General features: G+C 57.0%; 1 protein-coding gene across 1 annotated transcript; it reads left to right on the top strand.

The window, feature by feature from the left end:
- Nucleotides 1–5391: 5391 nt before the first annotated feature.
- Nucleotides 5392–14249, top strand: LOC140262792 (calcium/calmodulin-dependent protein kinase type IV-like). The gene is made up of 13 exons (XM_072357364.1): nt 5392–5577; nt 5910–6083; nt 6476–6600; nt 9106–9184; nt 9560–9622; nt 11479–11561; nt 11668–11740; nt 12011–12101; nt 12188–12262; nt 12738–12813; nt 12905–13031; nt 13252–13404; nt 13519–14249. Exons 3-13 carry the CDS (start codon nt 6503–6505, stop codon nt 13687–13689), a joined length of 1089 nt encoding a protein of 362 aa, XP_072213465.1. The 5' UTR covers nt 5392–5577; nt 5910–6083; nt 6476–6502; the 3' UTR covers nt 13690–14249.
- Nucleotides 14250–14289: the final 40 nt, after the last annotated feature.

Below are 14289 nucleotides of genomic sequence, written 5' to 3'. Positions count from 1 at the left end.
GTAGCTGCTGCCATGGGCTGGGTACCCTGCTGTGCTCCAGGGCTCACCCATAGGTGTCCCAAGGTTAAAGTCACGGCTGTGAGCCTGGCTTTAATCGGGAGCTGATGGGGGAACGGCAGCAGAACCTGCAGCAGGGCTGTGAGTGCTTAAAAGCTTTCAAGGTGGGTTATTAGGGAAATGAGTGGCATGGATCCTAATGAAGGGAAAGCCAGGCTGGATGGCACTCTGCCTGCTTCCATGTGGCTGAGCCATGTGCTCCCATTCTGCTCTGGGCTCCTGTTTTTGGGGCCTGCAGCCAAAGCATGGCAATGGGATATTGGGACCCCCCAATAGAGTTCTCCCTCCAACCAGAGTTACCCAATGCCCTCCATTCTTCCCCCTATCACCCCCTATCCTTCCCTTATCACCCCCTATCCTTCCCTTATCACCCCCTATCCTTCCCTTATCACTCCCTATCCTTCCCTTATCACTCCCTATCCTTCCCTTATCACCCCCTATCCTTCCCTCATCACTCCCTATCCTTCCCTTATCACCCCCTATCCTTCCCTTATCACTCCCTATCCTTCCCCTATCACCCCCCCATCCTCTCTCCCCCTCTCCCTACCACCCCCCATCCCTCCCTCTATCACCCCCATCTATTTCCATTTCCCTCCACATCTATTTTCAGTCCCATGCAGAGCAATGAGACAATCCCAGCCCTGCTCTCCTCAACCAAAAAGCGACCCATGCAATTAACACTGGCACCGCCAATCACTCTATAGGGCCGGGATGGATCCATGTGCCCCTTTCTGGTGCATCACCCACCTCTGCATATCCCCACCCAGGGATCCAATGGGACCCATTGGGATCAGCCACGAAGGGGTTCATCCCTCCGAGCTCCTCCAAGCTCAGAATAGTTTTCAATTAAAGCAAAAATATCCCATAATAACCCACAGAGGGTTTTTTTTTATTGCCTTCCCTCTATTTCTTTCTTTCTTTCTTTCTTTTTTTTTCTTTATTTTTAAGAAATAAATCTATTATGAGGAGCTTAGAGCTGTACGTAAAACCAGCCAGGGACAATTTGAGGATTAGGGATCGGAACTGTCCTGGTGTGACGAGGGAAGAAAGGAAAATCCCATAGGGCCAAATAGAAGGGGAAGAAGGGGGGGGGGGGGGGTGATGATATGGACGGCCCCACAGCTGCCCCTACAGCAGCATCTCAGCATCAAAGCCATTTTGCTGCAGCCCCCCCCCCCCAAGCCGTGCTCCCACTGATGGCACCGATCACTTCTGGGTGCAGAGAGTGGTATGGGGTGATGGGCTCTTATCCCCCCCCCTCCCCTCCTTTGGGGATAATTGTTTTGTTTACCACTTCCCTGACCCCATAAAGACAACGGGACGGTGCACGAAACCAACAGGTTCCAACCACACTCCCAAGGAGACACAAATAAAGGCAGCGTGGAGCGATGGATAATGAACCCTTAATGGGAGCAGAGCTCACAGCACCGGGCTGTGCTTTTGGGGACCAACACTGACAGAGCCACAGCAAGATGAACTCAATGGGGCAGGAGGAGACGGGCACCCAATGGGGACAAGCACCCATAGTGCTCCCCTCAGACCCTCCCTCCTTCCTTAACGCACCACCTCTATTTATTCTGCTCCTGTAACTGTAAAATTGATTTCCTTGCAACAAGACGCTCGTCTTTCACCACTGAACGCACCCAAATGCTCCGACAGAAGACACTGGCAATTTTTAATTAGTTTCTTTTATACCTTTTTGCCTCCCTGAGCAGGGATGTGGAACCGGAACAGGGAACCCGAGAAAGGAACGGGATCCAGAGATGACAAAAACCAGCTTTTTTTCTTCTTGATATGATTATTAATAACACACAGTTTTACCTAATGAGGCAGAAGGCAAAGGCACAAAGTGGTTGGGAAGTGATTATGGGATCTTCCAGCTCCGGGGCCACAGGAGCATCTTTATATCTTCCCTATGACCTCAGAGCAGCTCGTTGCCTCCTGGCCAACAACAGCTCCCAGATACAGCCAGGATCCCCTGCCCTGCTTTGGGGCACAGCACAGCATAGCATAGCATGGCACCGTCCACATCCCCTAATAGGGGAGGGGTCTCCTGGGGCACAGCACAGCATAGCATAGCATGGCACCATCCACATCCCCTAATAGGGGAGGGGTCTCCTGGGGTACAGCACAGCACAGCATAGCATGGCACCGTCCACATCCCCTAATAGGGGAGGGGTCTCCTGGGGCACAGCACAGTACAGCATAGCATGGCACCGTCCACATCCCTCAATAGGGGAGGGGTCTCCTGGCTGGGCTCTGCCCCCTCCAACCCACCTGCCCCCCTCCAACCCACCTGCCCCCCCAGCCCACCTGCCCCCCCCCCAGCCCACCTGCCCCATGGCTGTGCTGCTCTTTGTTCACTCCCCACTCAATAGTGTTCATGTCAGGCTTCTTTTTTGGGGGGCGAGGGGTTGATCTCAGCTCCTGCCCCCCCCCCCCCCCCCTCCTTTCCCCTTTGGGGTTTTGCTGCTTGGGGTGTGTGGGCACTTCCCCATGCAGAGCTATGGGAAGCACAGGGCAGGAGCTGCCAGCAATGGGGTTGGGGATGCAGGACGGGGGTTGCGGCGCATGAAAAGTTACAGGGAGGGGGAAAGGAGGGGAAGGGGCCGGGCAGGGAAGTCCTGCAGCCTCTCCATGTCAGCATCTCCGTCTGCTGTCACTCAGCTCCGAGTTCTCCTTCAAGTTGTCATCGTGGGGCTGGAGGGGATTATGCCGAGGCACTGTCCAGAATTGATTCATGTGGAACGCGTGCTTGACGAGCGGAACCGCTGGTGTGAGCGGAGCCGTTGAGACCCCTTATTTCCCACCTTCTTCACACAATCCGGTATTGTTCGGCCGCAGCCTTCGTGATCCCCTCGCCGGGGCTGTGAGTGACACAGCTTTGAGGCTCTAAGGCTTAGTTTGAATTTCTAAGAGCTCTCAGGAAGTCCCCGGGGTGCCTTCTGCCATTGTTTCTCCTTTCGCCTTTTTCCCTTTCCACCCCATTCCCCTCCCTTGCCTCCCCTTCTCCCTCCCCTTGACTCTCGGTGTCCCGCCGCAGCTCTTTTCCCTCTCCCCGTGTTTTTGAGGCTCGGCCCCATCTGCAAACATAAAACCCAGCAACGATGAGAGAAACAAAAGCAAGACGAAGCTCCAAAAGTTCCCCAAATCCTCCATCTCGGGGAGGAGAAAGGCTTTGCTTTTTGCTTTCCATCGGCTTGGGATGAGCTGAAAAACCCTAATAGGAATCAAGCTGCTGCTTCTGCATGGCTATCTGCTGGCTGCCTATCCGCAGCGCTCCATCCTTGGGTCAATATGGGGAACCCTAGAGGGGCTCTCAGGTCTCCAATGGGGTATTCCCTCCCCCTTGTTCCCCCTCCTGGGTCTCACTGCCGCCTCGGCACTCTATAACCATTTCCCATTTCCAGTCTTAATCTTATAAGAATGAATTGAGAATGACCAGCGTAAATACACAGGTGCCACTGGGAGCAGAAAGCACTCTTTAATCTCAGATATGAAAACAATTCCCTGCACTGCTCACTAGCAATCAGCAAGTGCTATCAGTGCCGCGCGCTCCCTGGGAACAGGAGAGCTTATAAATATGAATTAGTGCGGAGAAAATCTACTCTCTTTACCTAAAGCTAAATGTTATCTGGGTCCCTTTCCAACAGTGGCTGACATTTCCAGAGTGCTTTTAGTCACATCTGTGGGAAGACAACTCGTTCCTTACTTAAAGAGAGAGGAAAAGGAATGAGAGAGGAAGTAAAGGGGGGGGTGTGAGGTGGAGGAAGAGCTTCCTTTGTTCCAAGAGGGAAACGTGGGAGCTTGAGGCTGCTGTAGGAGCTTGGATGTGGGAGATGGGATGGAGCAGAGCTGAGAGCAGCCCCTAAGGGTGATCCCAGTGCGGAGATGTTGGGGGTGTCTGCTGTGCTGCTGGGGAAACTGAGGCACAGTGCGAGGGAGATGGGAGCAGAGCAGGGTCAGGATGGGGGGCTGTGGGATGGGGGGCTGTGGGATGGGCTTGGGATCAGGCAGAACAACCCACCCTAAGGGTCACGTTGTGCCGCTGTCTGCTCAGCCCCCCCCACTCCCTGCACCCCCAACCACGAGGGAAGGGCTGACGGAGCGCACACCCAACGCGATGCTTACGCTGCCTTTTAGGCTTTTAATGAGCGGTTGCTGGCAGGAATGCTAACAGCAATCAGCAGACAGACCTGCCCGCTGTCGGTGTGCTCTGCGTCCTTGTCTGGCTGCAGTGAGCTCTGACCTCATTTGCTCGGTGCCATTCAATTAACAAGGCGAGAAGCGCTGGGGAGGGTGGGGATGCCGGGAGGGGGGGGGGGGGACTTTAACAGTATGTATTCATTTCCATTTTCGGTTCTAAACAATTGAGCATCGCCCAGCAGAGGCTGCAGGAGGAGAGACTCTCGTGGTGCTGCCATCACACTGTGGGGTGTGTGGGGGGGGGTTGAGCTGGGGGTCCCACTCTGCCTTCACCCCCACCTATAGTCAGAGTGGAGCCTTGGGTGAGCTCCCCCTCCTTTGGGTTTGCTGGTGGTGCGATGAGATAGAAGTGAGGTGGGGGGAAAGAAGGAAACAAAGTGCAGTTTCAGGAGGCTGCTCTAAAATGGGGTTTTATTCCAGAGTAATGAGAGCAAAGTAATTAATTCCTTCATGCTGGAGACAAAAGGCTGAAGGTCTCCTGCAGCCCCCATCTCTGCACTGCTGGGCCTTGGGGCCTTTCCTATGTTACTAATGGGGGGATATGGGCTGCTGCTACTCCATCCTGGGGGGCTGCCCAGCATCCGTGGGCTAAATAGGGGGGGGATGTGGAGGGGATGGGCAGAGCACAGTGCCCTCAATGCACAGCAGTGGGTTGACAAGGGGAAGGAGCTGCCGCTGCTCTTTTTGGGGTGGATAAATGGGGGATTGTGTCTGTTGTAGGTGAAGTGATAAATATTAATGATGCCAACCAACCCCCCCCCCCCCAATCTCTGCACCATAACAGTGCGGGCAGGACGGGGAGGAACGACACGGAGTCAATTTATGCACTGAGGTCACTCCCTTGAAGAATATCCCTTTTCAAAAGCAAGTTGTGGTGAGTTGGGATCAGGCAGGGCTGGATTCACCTCCCTCAGATGTGATGAAACATACGGATAAACACCTGCGGAGCCCATTGCAAGGCGAGCATCTCGTGCAGCTGAGCCCGTTCCGACCCAATTCCCGTCCCTATTCCCGGCCCCATCCCGCCTCACCTCGCTCAAATCCGCCCCCATTCCCATCCCTGCTCTGTCTCCATCCCCTCACCCTGATCCCTCCCGTTTCCCCTCCGTTCCCATCCCGTGGCGGACGGCGGCACCGTGCGGCCGCACCGGGCAGCGCCGCTTCTCGGGGGGGGAGACCGAGATCCGCTGCAGCGCTCCGGGGTGCCGCCTCCGGTTCGGTTTCTCCCCCATCTCCGCTGCGCTCCGGGCGGATCCTGGATCCAGCGGAGCAGCACCGGGAGAGCTACGAGGGCAAGAGGGGGTCCCGACCTCGGTAATGGGACAAGGGTGGGACCGGGGACACACACACACATACACACACACGATGGATGGAGCGGCGTGGGGTGGGGGGCTGGTCCACGCGGGGTGCGGGGCGGACGGGCGCGGTGTAGTGACGGCGGCCGCCGGGGGGTGGCACGGCCGAGCCGGGTGGGAGCGGCTCCGGGTGGGGATGCGGCCGGGGAGGGTCCCCGAGCGCTGCAGCCCCGCGTCCCCACCTTCCTCTACCCTGAGGGCCCGCATCCCCACGCACGGACATCCCTATTCCCTGCGTCTCGGTGTTCCCGCATCCCTCCATCGCTACATCCGTCCATAACTCCACCCCAGGGCCGAAAATCCTTATCCTACCCCGGAGGGGGAGCGGCGGGGGCAGCAGTCTGGCGCGGGGGGGCCGCCCAGCTCCGCACGCAGCGCCCACCGTGCCCGCAGCCGCCTTGCGCCGGGGATGAGGGAGAGCCGGGGGGGAAACGGCTCCGCCACGCAGCCACGCCGCAGCTAACGGTACGTGTCGGCCGTGGGGCTGCGCGGGTGGGTGGCACTACGGGAGGGGATGAGCTGCGGGGGTGGCAGTGCGGGAATTGGGGTACGGAGACCCCATAGAGCCCATCTGTGGGGCGCAGTCAGGACATAACCAGGGCACCGGGTGCTAAAAGAGCCCCGGGAAGCTGCAGGTGGGGTGGGAGAAGTGGGGTTATGGGTTGGGGGGGGGGGTTGAGCTCCAAAAAGGCAGCGGACGTGCCTGGTGGGGATTTGTGGCTGCAGATCCATCACGCTCTGTAATCCCAAGCAGCACCCGCTGCCATCTGTGCTCTGCCACGCAAATGGGGGGGGGGGCCGTGGTGATGCTTGGGGAGGGGGGCTGTGGTGATGCTGGGCTCTGCTCTGCCTGGCAGCTGGTGGGAGACCCCCCCACGGGCACCATGCCTTCCTCCAAGACGGATGGCGAGTATTGGATCGATGGATCCCACCGTGAGGCTGCCCTGGAGGATTTCTACATCGTGGGACCTGAACTGGGACGGTACCACCTGCATGGGGGGGGGACAAAGGGGGGGAGGCAGCAGGAGGATTCCCTGGGTGGGAATGTTTCATGCTTAATGGATGCGTGCAGAGGGCTGGTCTATAGGAAGGGTGCAGGGGAAGGGATGGATGGGTGGGTGGATGGAGAGGGGATGGGGGACCCCACCCTCATGTATGAGCTGGAGCTTGGAGCAGATCGCAGTGCTGCTGTTGTGGATTTGGGAGCGCTCACTGAAGGCTTGCAGGATGTGGTTCAGGTTCCCCATGTGCTCTACGCTTCTCATCCCATTGGTGGAGAGTGGGTTGCTGGTCTCTTCTCTGACTTTTGGCTTCTGGGCAAGTGGAGGATGAACCTGAGGCTTCAATGGGTCCCTTCTGTGAGGAGCCCCAGCAAAGGAGCATGACTGAGGATCAATCCCATCCCTGCATGGGATCTACTGCCAGCATTTGTCCCACTTGGGGTAGGAGGCCCCACAGAAACCCCAGGTTTATCCCCACACCCAGAGCCAGTTCCAGGGAGTTTCCCCTCCACCAGGCAGTGGCACAGGACAGGGCCAGGTGTGATGTGTGGACCAGGCTGCAGGAGGGGGCACATCCCACCCAGCACCCCATGCAGTGTTGGCACCCAGCAGCTCTTGCACTGTAATAGGATGCCTGTCTGTTCTGAGTCAGGGCCCAGCAAACAGCCTAGCAGCCATGGAGCTGGGGAGCTGCTGCACAATGAGCAAAGCCCAGAGCTTCCTGCTTCACATCCTCTGCTTTGAGGAGCCAGGGCTGGCTTTGGGGGATGAGCCCCCCAGCAGAGGGGAGGTGGTAGAGCAGCCTGTACCCACCTGAGGGTCCCTTCAGGGTTTCCATCAGCAGAGGAGCCACAAATAGCAGCTTGGGGACAAGTGTGCTGCATGCACAGATGGACACATGGTGGGGGGGACAGACCCTGCCCAGAGCCCCCGACCCCTCCATCCATCCACATCCCATCCAGGGTCTGGGCTGGGAGGCACCCACAGAGAGCTCAGGCTTCTGGCAAATCCCATTGTTCAACATTTTCCAGTTCATCTGTAAAGCAAATACAATTATCTGCCGCGGCTGTCAGGGTTGATTGCAGTATTTACTCCAGGCCTTAAAGCAGTGGCAGGGCGGGCAGGTGGAGCTGCTGGCAGCACGGGTCCAGCTGAGGCCATAATTGGGAATGCAGTGATGGAGGGTTGAGGGGCCAAGGGGCTTCAAATGAGCCCTCGAGCAGCGGGGAGGGGGCTGCAAAACCTCTGTGCAGAATGCAGTGCTGATAGTGCATGTTGAGTGATGGGAGGGCGAGCGTGGTGCAGGGAAAGGGGGCACAGCAGCTGGGAAATGGGGACAGTTACTACAGCCATGGGGCACTGCGAGGGCACAGCAGTGGTGGTGATGCTTTGGGTTCAAAGCAAAGCTGTCTGCAGCTCTTCCTGAGCTCAAAATGTGATGGGAAACGTGAAGCAAAAGGCAGAAAACGCTTTGGAAATGCCCAAGGTCTGGGGCTGCCCAGCTGTGTGGGTGCAGCAGGCTGAGACCTGCATCATCCCCAGCCCCTCACCATCCCCAACCCCTCACCATCCCCAACCCCTCACCATCCCCAACCCCTCACCATCCCCAACCCTGTGCCGTTGCCCCGCAGTACCCAGCTCTGCTGTTGCCATGGGAATGCAATTCTCCAGCTCAGCAGATGGGTTGCAGAATCCTCTCTCCTCTTTAAAGCAGAGCAATGGTTTTCAGGAGGGCCTCCCCCCCCCCCCCCCGGTAGCTGCAGCAAAGGGTCACCTGTGGGCAGCAATGGGCAGCGATGGGTTGTAATTGAAGGAGATTTTGGTGCAAATAAAGGTGTTCTTTGGGCTTTGACCTTCGGAGGATTGGAGCTGACTGAGGATGGGGGGGATGCTGTGTGCCTCGAGCCAGAACCTGAACGTGTCCCAGAAGGTGTCAAAGCCAAAGAGCAATAAAGTGTGGTCGATTACTCAGGGGGGTGAGAATTAATCTGCTCCGTGGAGCCGGGCAGCAAAGATGAAATTGCAAACTAGCCCCATAATGGCCTGAAGAAATGGGTTGATTTCACCGTCCAGTGGTTAGAAAACATTATTAACAAGATCTGAAAGTGACGGGCAGCTGAGCAGCACGGTGGGAGCTGGATTGGTTCCTTTGTAAGGCAGAGCAGTTTTGCTCTATGGCAGGTTTTGTTGTGTGATTGGGATGGGGGGGGATCCTGCAGCATCCACGGCCCCACTGAGCTCATCCTGGAGCTGGGAGAAGGGAGGGGAGTAGGGGGATATGGGGGGGGGGGCTGCATCCCGCCCTGAAAGCCGCTTATGGCTTTAAACCGCCTTTAGGATTCAGTTTTAATTAAAATGGCTTTAGTGGGGAAAGCTGGAAGCGATGCGGGGTGAAGCAGCTCAGTGCTGGGAGAGGCTTCGTGAGGTGGGGGTAGGGGGGGGTGAAGTGGGACCCCCCTGCCCATCTCTACACCTTCATCTTGCAGGGGAGCCACCTCCGTGGTGTACAGCTGCGAGGAGAAGGGCACACGTAGCCCATATGCTGCCAAGATCCTGAAGAAGACAGTGAGTGTTGGTGGGAATGTTGGACTGGGATGTGGGGTTGGGGTCATGGGGATGGGGACATGGGGATGGACATGGGGTCATGGGGATGGGGACATGGGGATGGGGACATGGGGATGGGGACATGGGGATGGGGACATGGGGATGGACATGGGGATGGACATGGGGATGGACATGGGGGGATGGGGACATGGGGATGGACATGGGGACATGGGGATGGACATGGAAGGGGAATGTAGGGATGGGGATGGGCACGGAGATGCCAGCCTCATCAGTGCAAGGTTGGGGGGCTGGGAGCTCCATTTCTGGGGCATATCCTGCTGCCATGGGGAGCTGAGCAGTGCTGCTGATGGATGTCGGTGGGTTCTGCCTTTCCAGATTGACAAAAAGATTGTGAGGACGGAGATTGGGGTCCTGCTGCGCCTCTCACACCCCAACATTGTGAGTATGAGGCCTTACTGCCCCCCACCCCAGCATGGCACTGGGTAAAGCCATCACCCCCACCCAGACCCCTTGGTGCCCTATGGCACAGCTCAGCACCATCCCCTCCTTTCCCATCACAATGCAATGGGGCTCACCCCCTCCATAGCTGCCCTCCCCCCCTCCCCACTGCCCTCAGCTTTCCATTTGTTGAGCAATTTGAGATGAAATGAACACCAAAGCCAATTGCCCATCAGCAAAGAATGCTGCGAGGGGAGATAAGAGGCAAGGAGAGGGTTAGGGGCTCCATCCACATCCCCTGAAGCCAACACTGGGGGTGGCAGCTCCTCCATCCCAACACAGCAGACCACGTTTCATAGACAGAAATGCCACCAGGTTTGGGTTGTGCTCTCCCACACCCTTTGTGCAACACACATGGGGAGCACCCACGGGTGCTTTGGTGCTCAGAGCATTGAGTTTCAAGGGGGAGGGTGAGGAGGGGGGGGGGGTGAGTGATTGCTGGCAGCTGCTGCATCTCCTATAGAGCAATGCCTTCGCTATCATACAGCACCAACCTCGACGGTGGATGATAATAGGATTGTAAACTTTTGAAGTTAATAGGAAAATTATAGTGCTTCTGTGTATGATTAGAATGCAGTAAGCTGCCGCCGGCCCTGCGGGGTATCACAGCTCGTCACCCGGCCTGTGAAGGTAATGATTAAAGCCCCATGAAATCCACAGTGTCACAAAAGTCTTAAGAAGCGTGAAATGCTCTGTTTTCTGTCAATGTACCTCTCCAGATACATATATATCTATTGCATTTTGGACTTCTTTTTAAGGGAGGGCTGTTAATTCCAGCATCGCCGCGCGGGCACAAAGGGTTTGTGCAAGCTTTGCACGGTATCTGAAGGGAAAATGATAAGGAGAATGCAGATTGTTTCGCTCTCCTTCAGCACAGAGCACTGCTGGGGCTGCTGTTCCACATCTGGGTGCTGTTCTTTGGGGCCCTGGGTGCATCAGTGTGTGTCCCCAGCTCTTTGAGTTGATGGGCCTGAAGTGACGAGGAGGAGCAGCGGGGTGTGTGTTGCTCTCCTCATCCCCTGCCTCGTCCTTATGGCGCGATTAAAGGGAGTGAGGCAGTTCCAGATCTGTGCTGAAACAAACAGGAGAGGAGGGGATGAGTGGGGTCTGCCTGTGCCAGTGCTGCCACAACTGGAATTAATATGATGGGGGTGAGAGGGGTCCTATGGCACCAGCACAGCCCCAGCCCCATCCCAATGGCACAGCCCCATCCCAATGGCACAACCCCATCCCAATGGCACAACCCCATCCCAATGGCACAACCCCATCCTAATGGCACAGCCCCAACCCCATCCCAATGGCTCATCCCCATCCCAATGGCTCATCCCCATCCCAATGGCTCATCCCCATCCCAATGGCACAACCCCATCCCAATGGCACAACCCCATCCCAATGGCACAGCCCCATCCCAATGGCTCATCCCCATCCCAATGGCTCATCCCCATCCCAATGGCTCATCCCCATCCCAATGGCTCATCCCCATCCCAATGGCACAGCCCCATCCCAATGGCACAGCCCTGTCCCAATCCCAATGGCACAACCCCATCCTAATGGCACAGCCCCATCCCCATCCCAATGGCTCATCCCCATCCCAATGGCTCATCCCCATCCCAATGGCTCATCCCCATCCCAATGGCTCATCCCCATCCCAATGGCACAGCCCCATCCCAATGGCACAACCCCATCCCAATGGCATAGCCCTGTCCCAATCCCAATGGCACAACCCCATCCCAATGGCACAACCCCATCCCAATGGCTCAGCCCCATCTGCTGCCACCCACTCTCATCCCTTTCAGATCAAACTGAAGGAGATCTTTGAGACACCCTCGGAGATCGCACTGGTACTGGAACTGGTGACAGGAGGAGAGCTCTTTGACAGGTAGGGGACACAGCCCCAAAGGAGGGTGAGGACGGAGTGGGGCTGAAGGATGCCCCTATGGGGCTGGGGGGGGTGAGGGTTCATCCTGACTGCTCTGCACCCACAGGATCGTGGAGAGGGGGTTCTACAGTGAGCGGGATGCTGCCCACGTGGTCAAGCAGATCTTGGAGGCGGTGTCGGTAAGGTCTCCTTGTCCCCATGTGGTTGTGGGCATCACTGTGGGGCTGGAGGCATCACTGTGGGGCTGGGAGCATCACTGTGGGGCTGGGAGCATCACTGCAGGCCCAGAGCTGTGCTGTCTGGGGAAGGTCACTGCCATACTGGCTGGAAATGGGGTTTCCATGGCAACAGATAGGTTTAAAAATGGAACCTCTGAACAGGAAATATCCTTCCTCTGCCCTGATGAAACCTTTCCTTCCTCCCCCCATCCCCACTGTCTCTCCTTGCAGTATTTACATGAGAATGGAGTGGTGCACCGGGACCTGAAGCCAGAAAACCTGCTGTATGCAGACCTGTCCCCTGATGCTCCCCTGAAGATTGGTGGGTGCTGTGCAGAGGGGCTGCACCCTGGGGCTTCCCACCTTGATGGTACCCATCAGTCTGACCCCTCCCTGTGTGTCCCCAAGGTGACTTTGGGCTCTCGAAGATCGTGGATGAGCAGGACACCATGAAAACAGTCTGTGGGACGCCGGGGTACTGTGGTGAGCAGTGGGGATGGGGGGCAGAGGGGGAGAGGAACGTTTGGGAGGGGGGTCCAAAGAACCCAGAACTGGGGACTGGAAGGAGATGGGGGCTGCAAGGAGATGGGGGCTGCAAGGAGATGGGGGCTGCAAGGAGATGGGGGCTGCAAGGAGATGGGGGCTGCAAGGAGATGGGGGCTGCAAGGAGATGGGGGCTGCAAGGAGATGGGGGCTGCAAGGAGATGGGGGCTGCAAGGAGATGGGGGCTGCAAGGAGATGGGGGCTGCAAGGAGATGGGGGCTGGAAGGAGATGGGGGCTGCAAGGAGATGGGAGCTGGAAGGAGATGGGGGCTGGAAGGAGATGGGGACAGGTGGCAGAGCTCTGTTATATGAGCCCTGTTTGTCATCAGTCCCCAACCCAAACAGGCTCAGTGCTGAGCTCTGCACACAAGAAGGGTTTCTTTATGGATTTGAACCCCCCATCTTTGCTTTCCAGCCCCTGAAATCCTGCACGGCTGCCCCTACGGCCCTGAGGTGGACATGTGGTCAGTGGGTGTCATCACCTACATCCTGTGAGTACCATGATGGGATGCGAGCCCCCCTCGCTGTGCCACGTCCCTGTGTGGGGCCTGGGGGCAGCGAGGATCCTCTGCCTCCTTCCAGGCTCTGTGGCTTCGAGCCCTTCTTTGACCCACGTGGGGACCAATACATGTACAGCCGCATCCTCACCTGCGACTACGAGTTCGTGTCCCCGTGGTGGGATGAGGTTTCCCTCAATGCCAAGGACCTGGTGAGTCATTGAGCTTCAGGGCTTGAGGCAGTGAAACCAATGGGTCCCAGTGTAAGGATGGCGTCACGCTCAGTGCTTCTCTGCCTCCTGCTCCTGTGTCCCTTGCAAAGATGAGGCCACAAGCCCAGCAAGAGGGTCCCTTCTGAGCATTGCACAGGGGCGGCCATGGGTTGGGACTCGACAAATGACACTTTATTTTGCACGCTGACATTGGCTGCAGGTCAGAAAACTGATCGTCTTGGATCCCCAGAAGAGACTGACGGTCTATCAGGCTCTGGAGCATCCCTGGGTCACTGGGAAAGCTGCTAAGTTTGCCCACATGGACAGCACGCAAAAGAAGCTGCAGGAATTCAACGCCAGGAGGAAACTGAAGGTAATCCCTTTAGCTTCCCTGTGGCACAAAGCTTGTTCCCATCTGAGGGCTGCTCTCAATGGGGCCGAGTGTGTGTTTGTGTTACACACTAATGCCTTGCTGCTCTGCCTGCAGGCTGCCATGAAAGCCGTGGTGGCTTCCAGCCGCTTGGGCAACCACGGCCACCACGACTGCTCCAGGAGGGGAAGGGGAAGCACTGAAGCTGCTGCTGCTGCATCCGAGGAGCTGGAAACATTCCCTGCTGTGCCCAATGTGCCCATCAATGGGGCGAGCTGCAGGAGCTGATGCTGCCCGGCTTGCAGAGGGGCGGCTATAGGGATGGGGTGCATCCCTGCTGTGTTGTCCATCCTCATCCCTATAGGGAAGCGATGCTGGCGACTCCCGTCTTCCAACAACAAACAAACAACCCCGTCCATCTTTTGGCTTCGGTGACGGGGATCCCAGCAGCTTGAAAAGCAGAAGCAAAGAGCAGGGAAACAAACCAAGACACAAACAAAGAGTTCTCTATAACAGAGAATAGCCCTCAAAGACATCACTATGGAGGGGGGTCTCCAGCCCCATTGCACCCACCAGCCCCAAAGGGGGGGATAAAAGGGTCGGGCCCCCCCCAGATCAATGTCTTTAGGTGGTAGATGTGCTTTCATTCATTCTGGTGTCCGGGTTGTGTTGGGGTTGGGGGCTGTCAATGGGGTTTGCTGCCTCCATAGACGTCCTTAATGAAGATCAATGCAATGAGTAGCCATTCGTTAGCCCTTGTGAGACGGTGCTGGGGGTGATGGGTTTTCTCTTCGTTTCTGACTGTTGCTTCGGTTGGTTGTTTTTAATGAAATGCGGGGACAAACTGCTTTTGAGGTGAGATCGTTTCGTTTTTGAGGCGTTTCTTTA

The sequence above is a fragment of the Excalfactoria chinensis genome, chromosome 26, assembly GCF_039878825.1.
Source record: "Excalfactoria chinensis isolate bCotChi1 chromosome 26, bCotChi1.hap2, whole genome shotgun sequence".
Taxonomy (NCBI): Eukaryota; Metazoa; Chordata; class Aves; order Galliformes; family Phasianidae; genus Excalfactoria; species Excalfactoria chinensis.
This window is presented reverse-complemented; position numbering and strand designations above follow the sequence as displayed.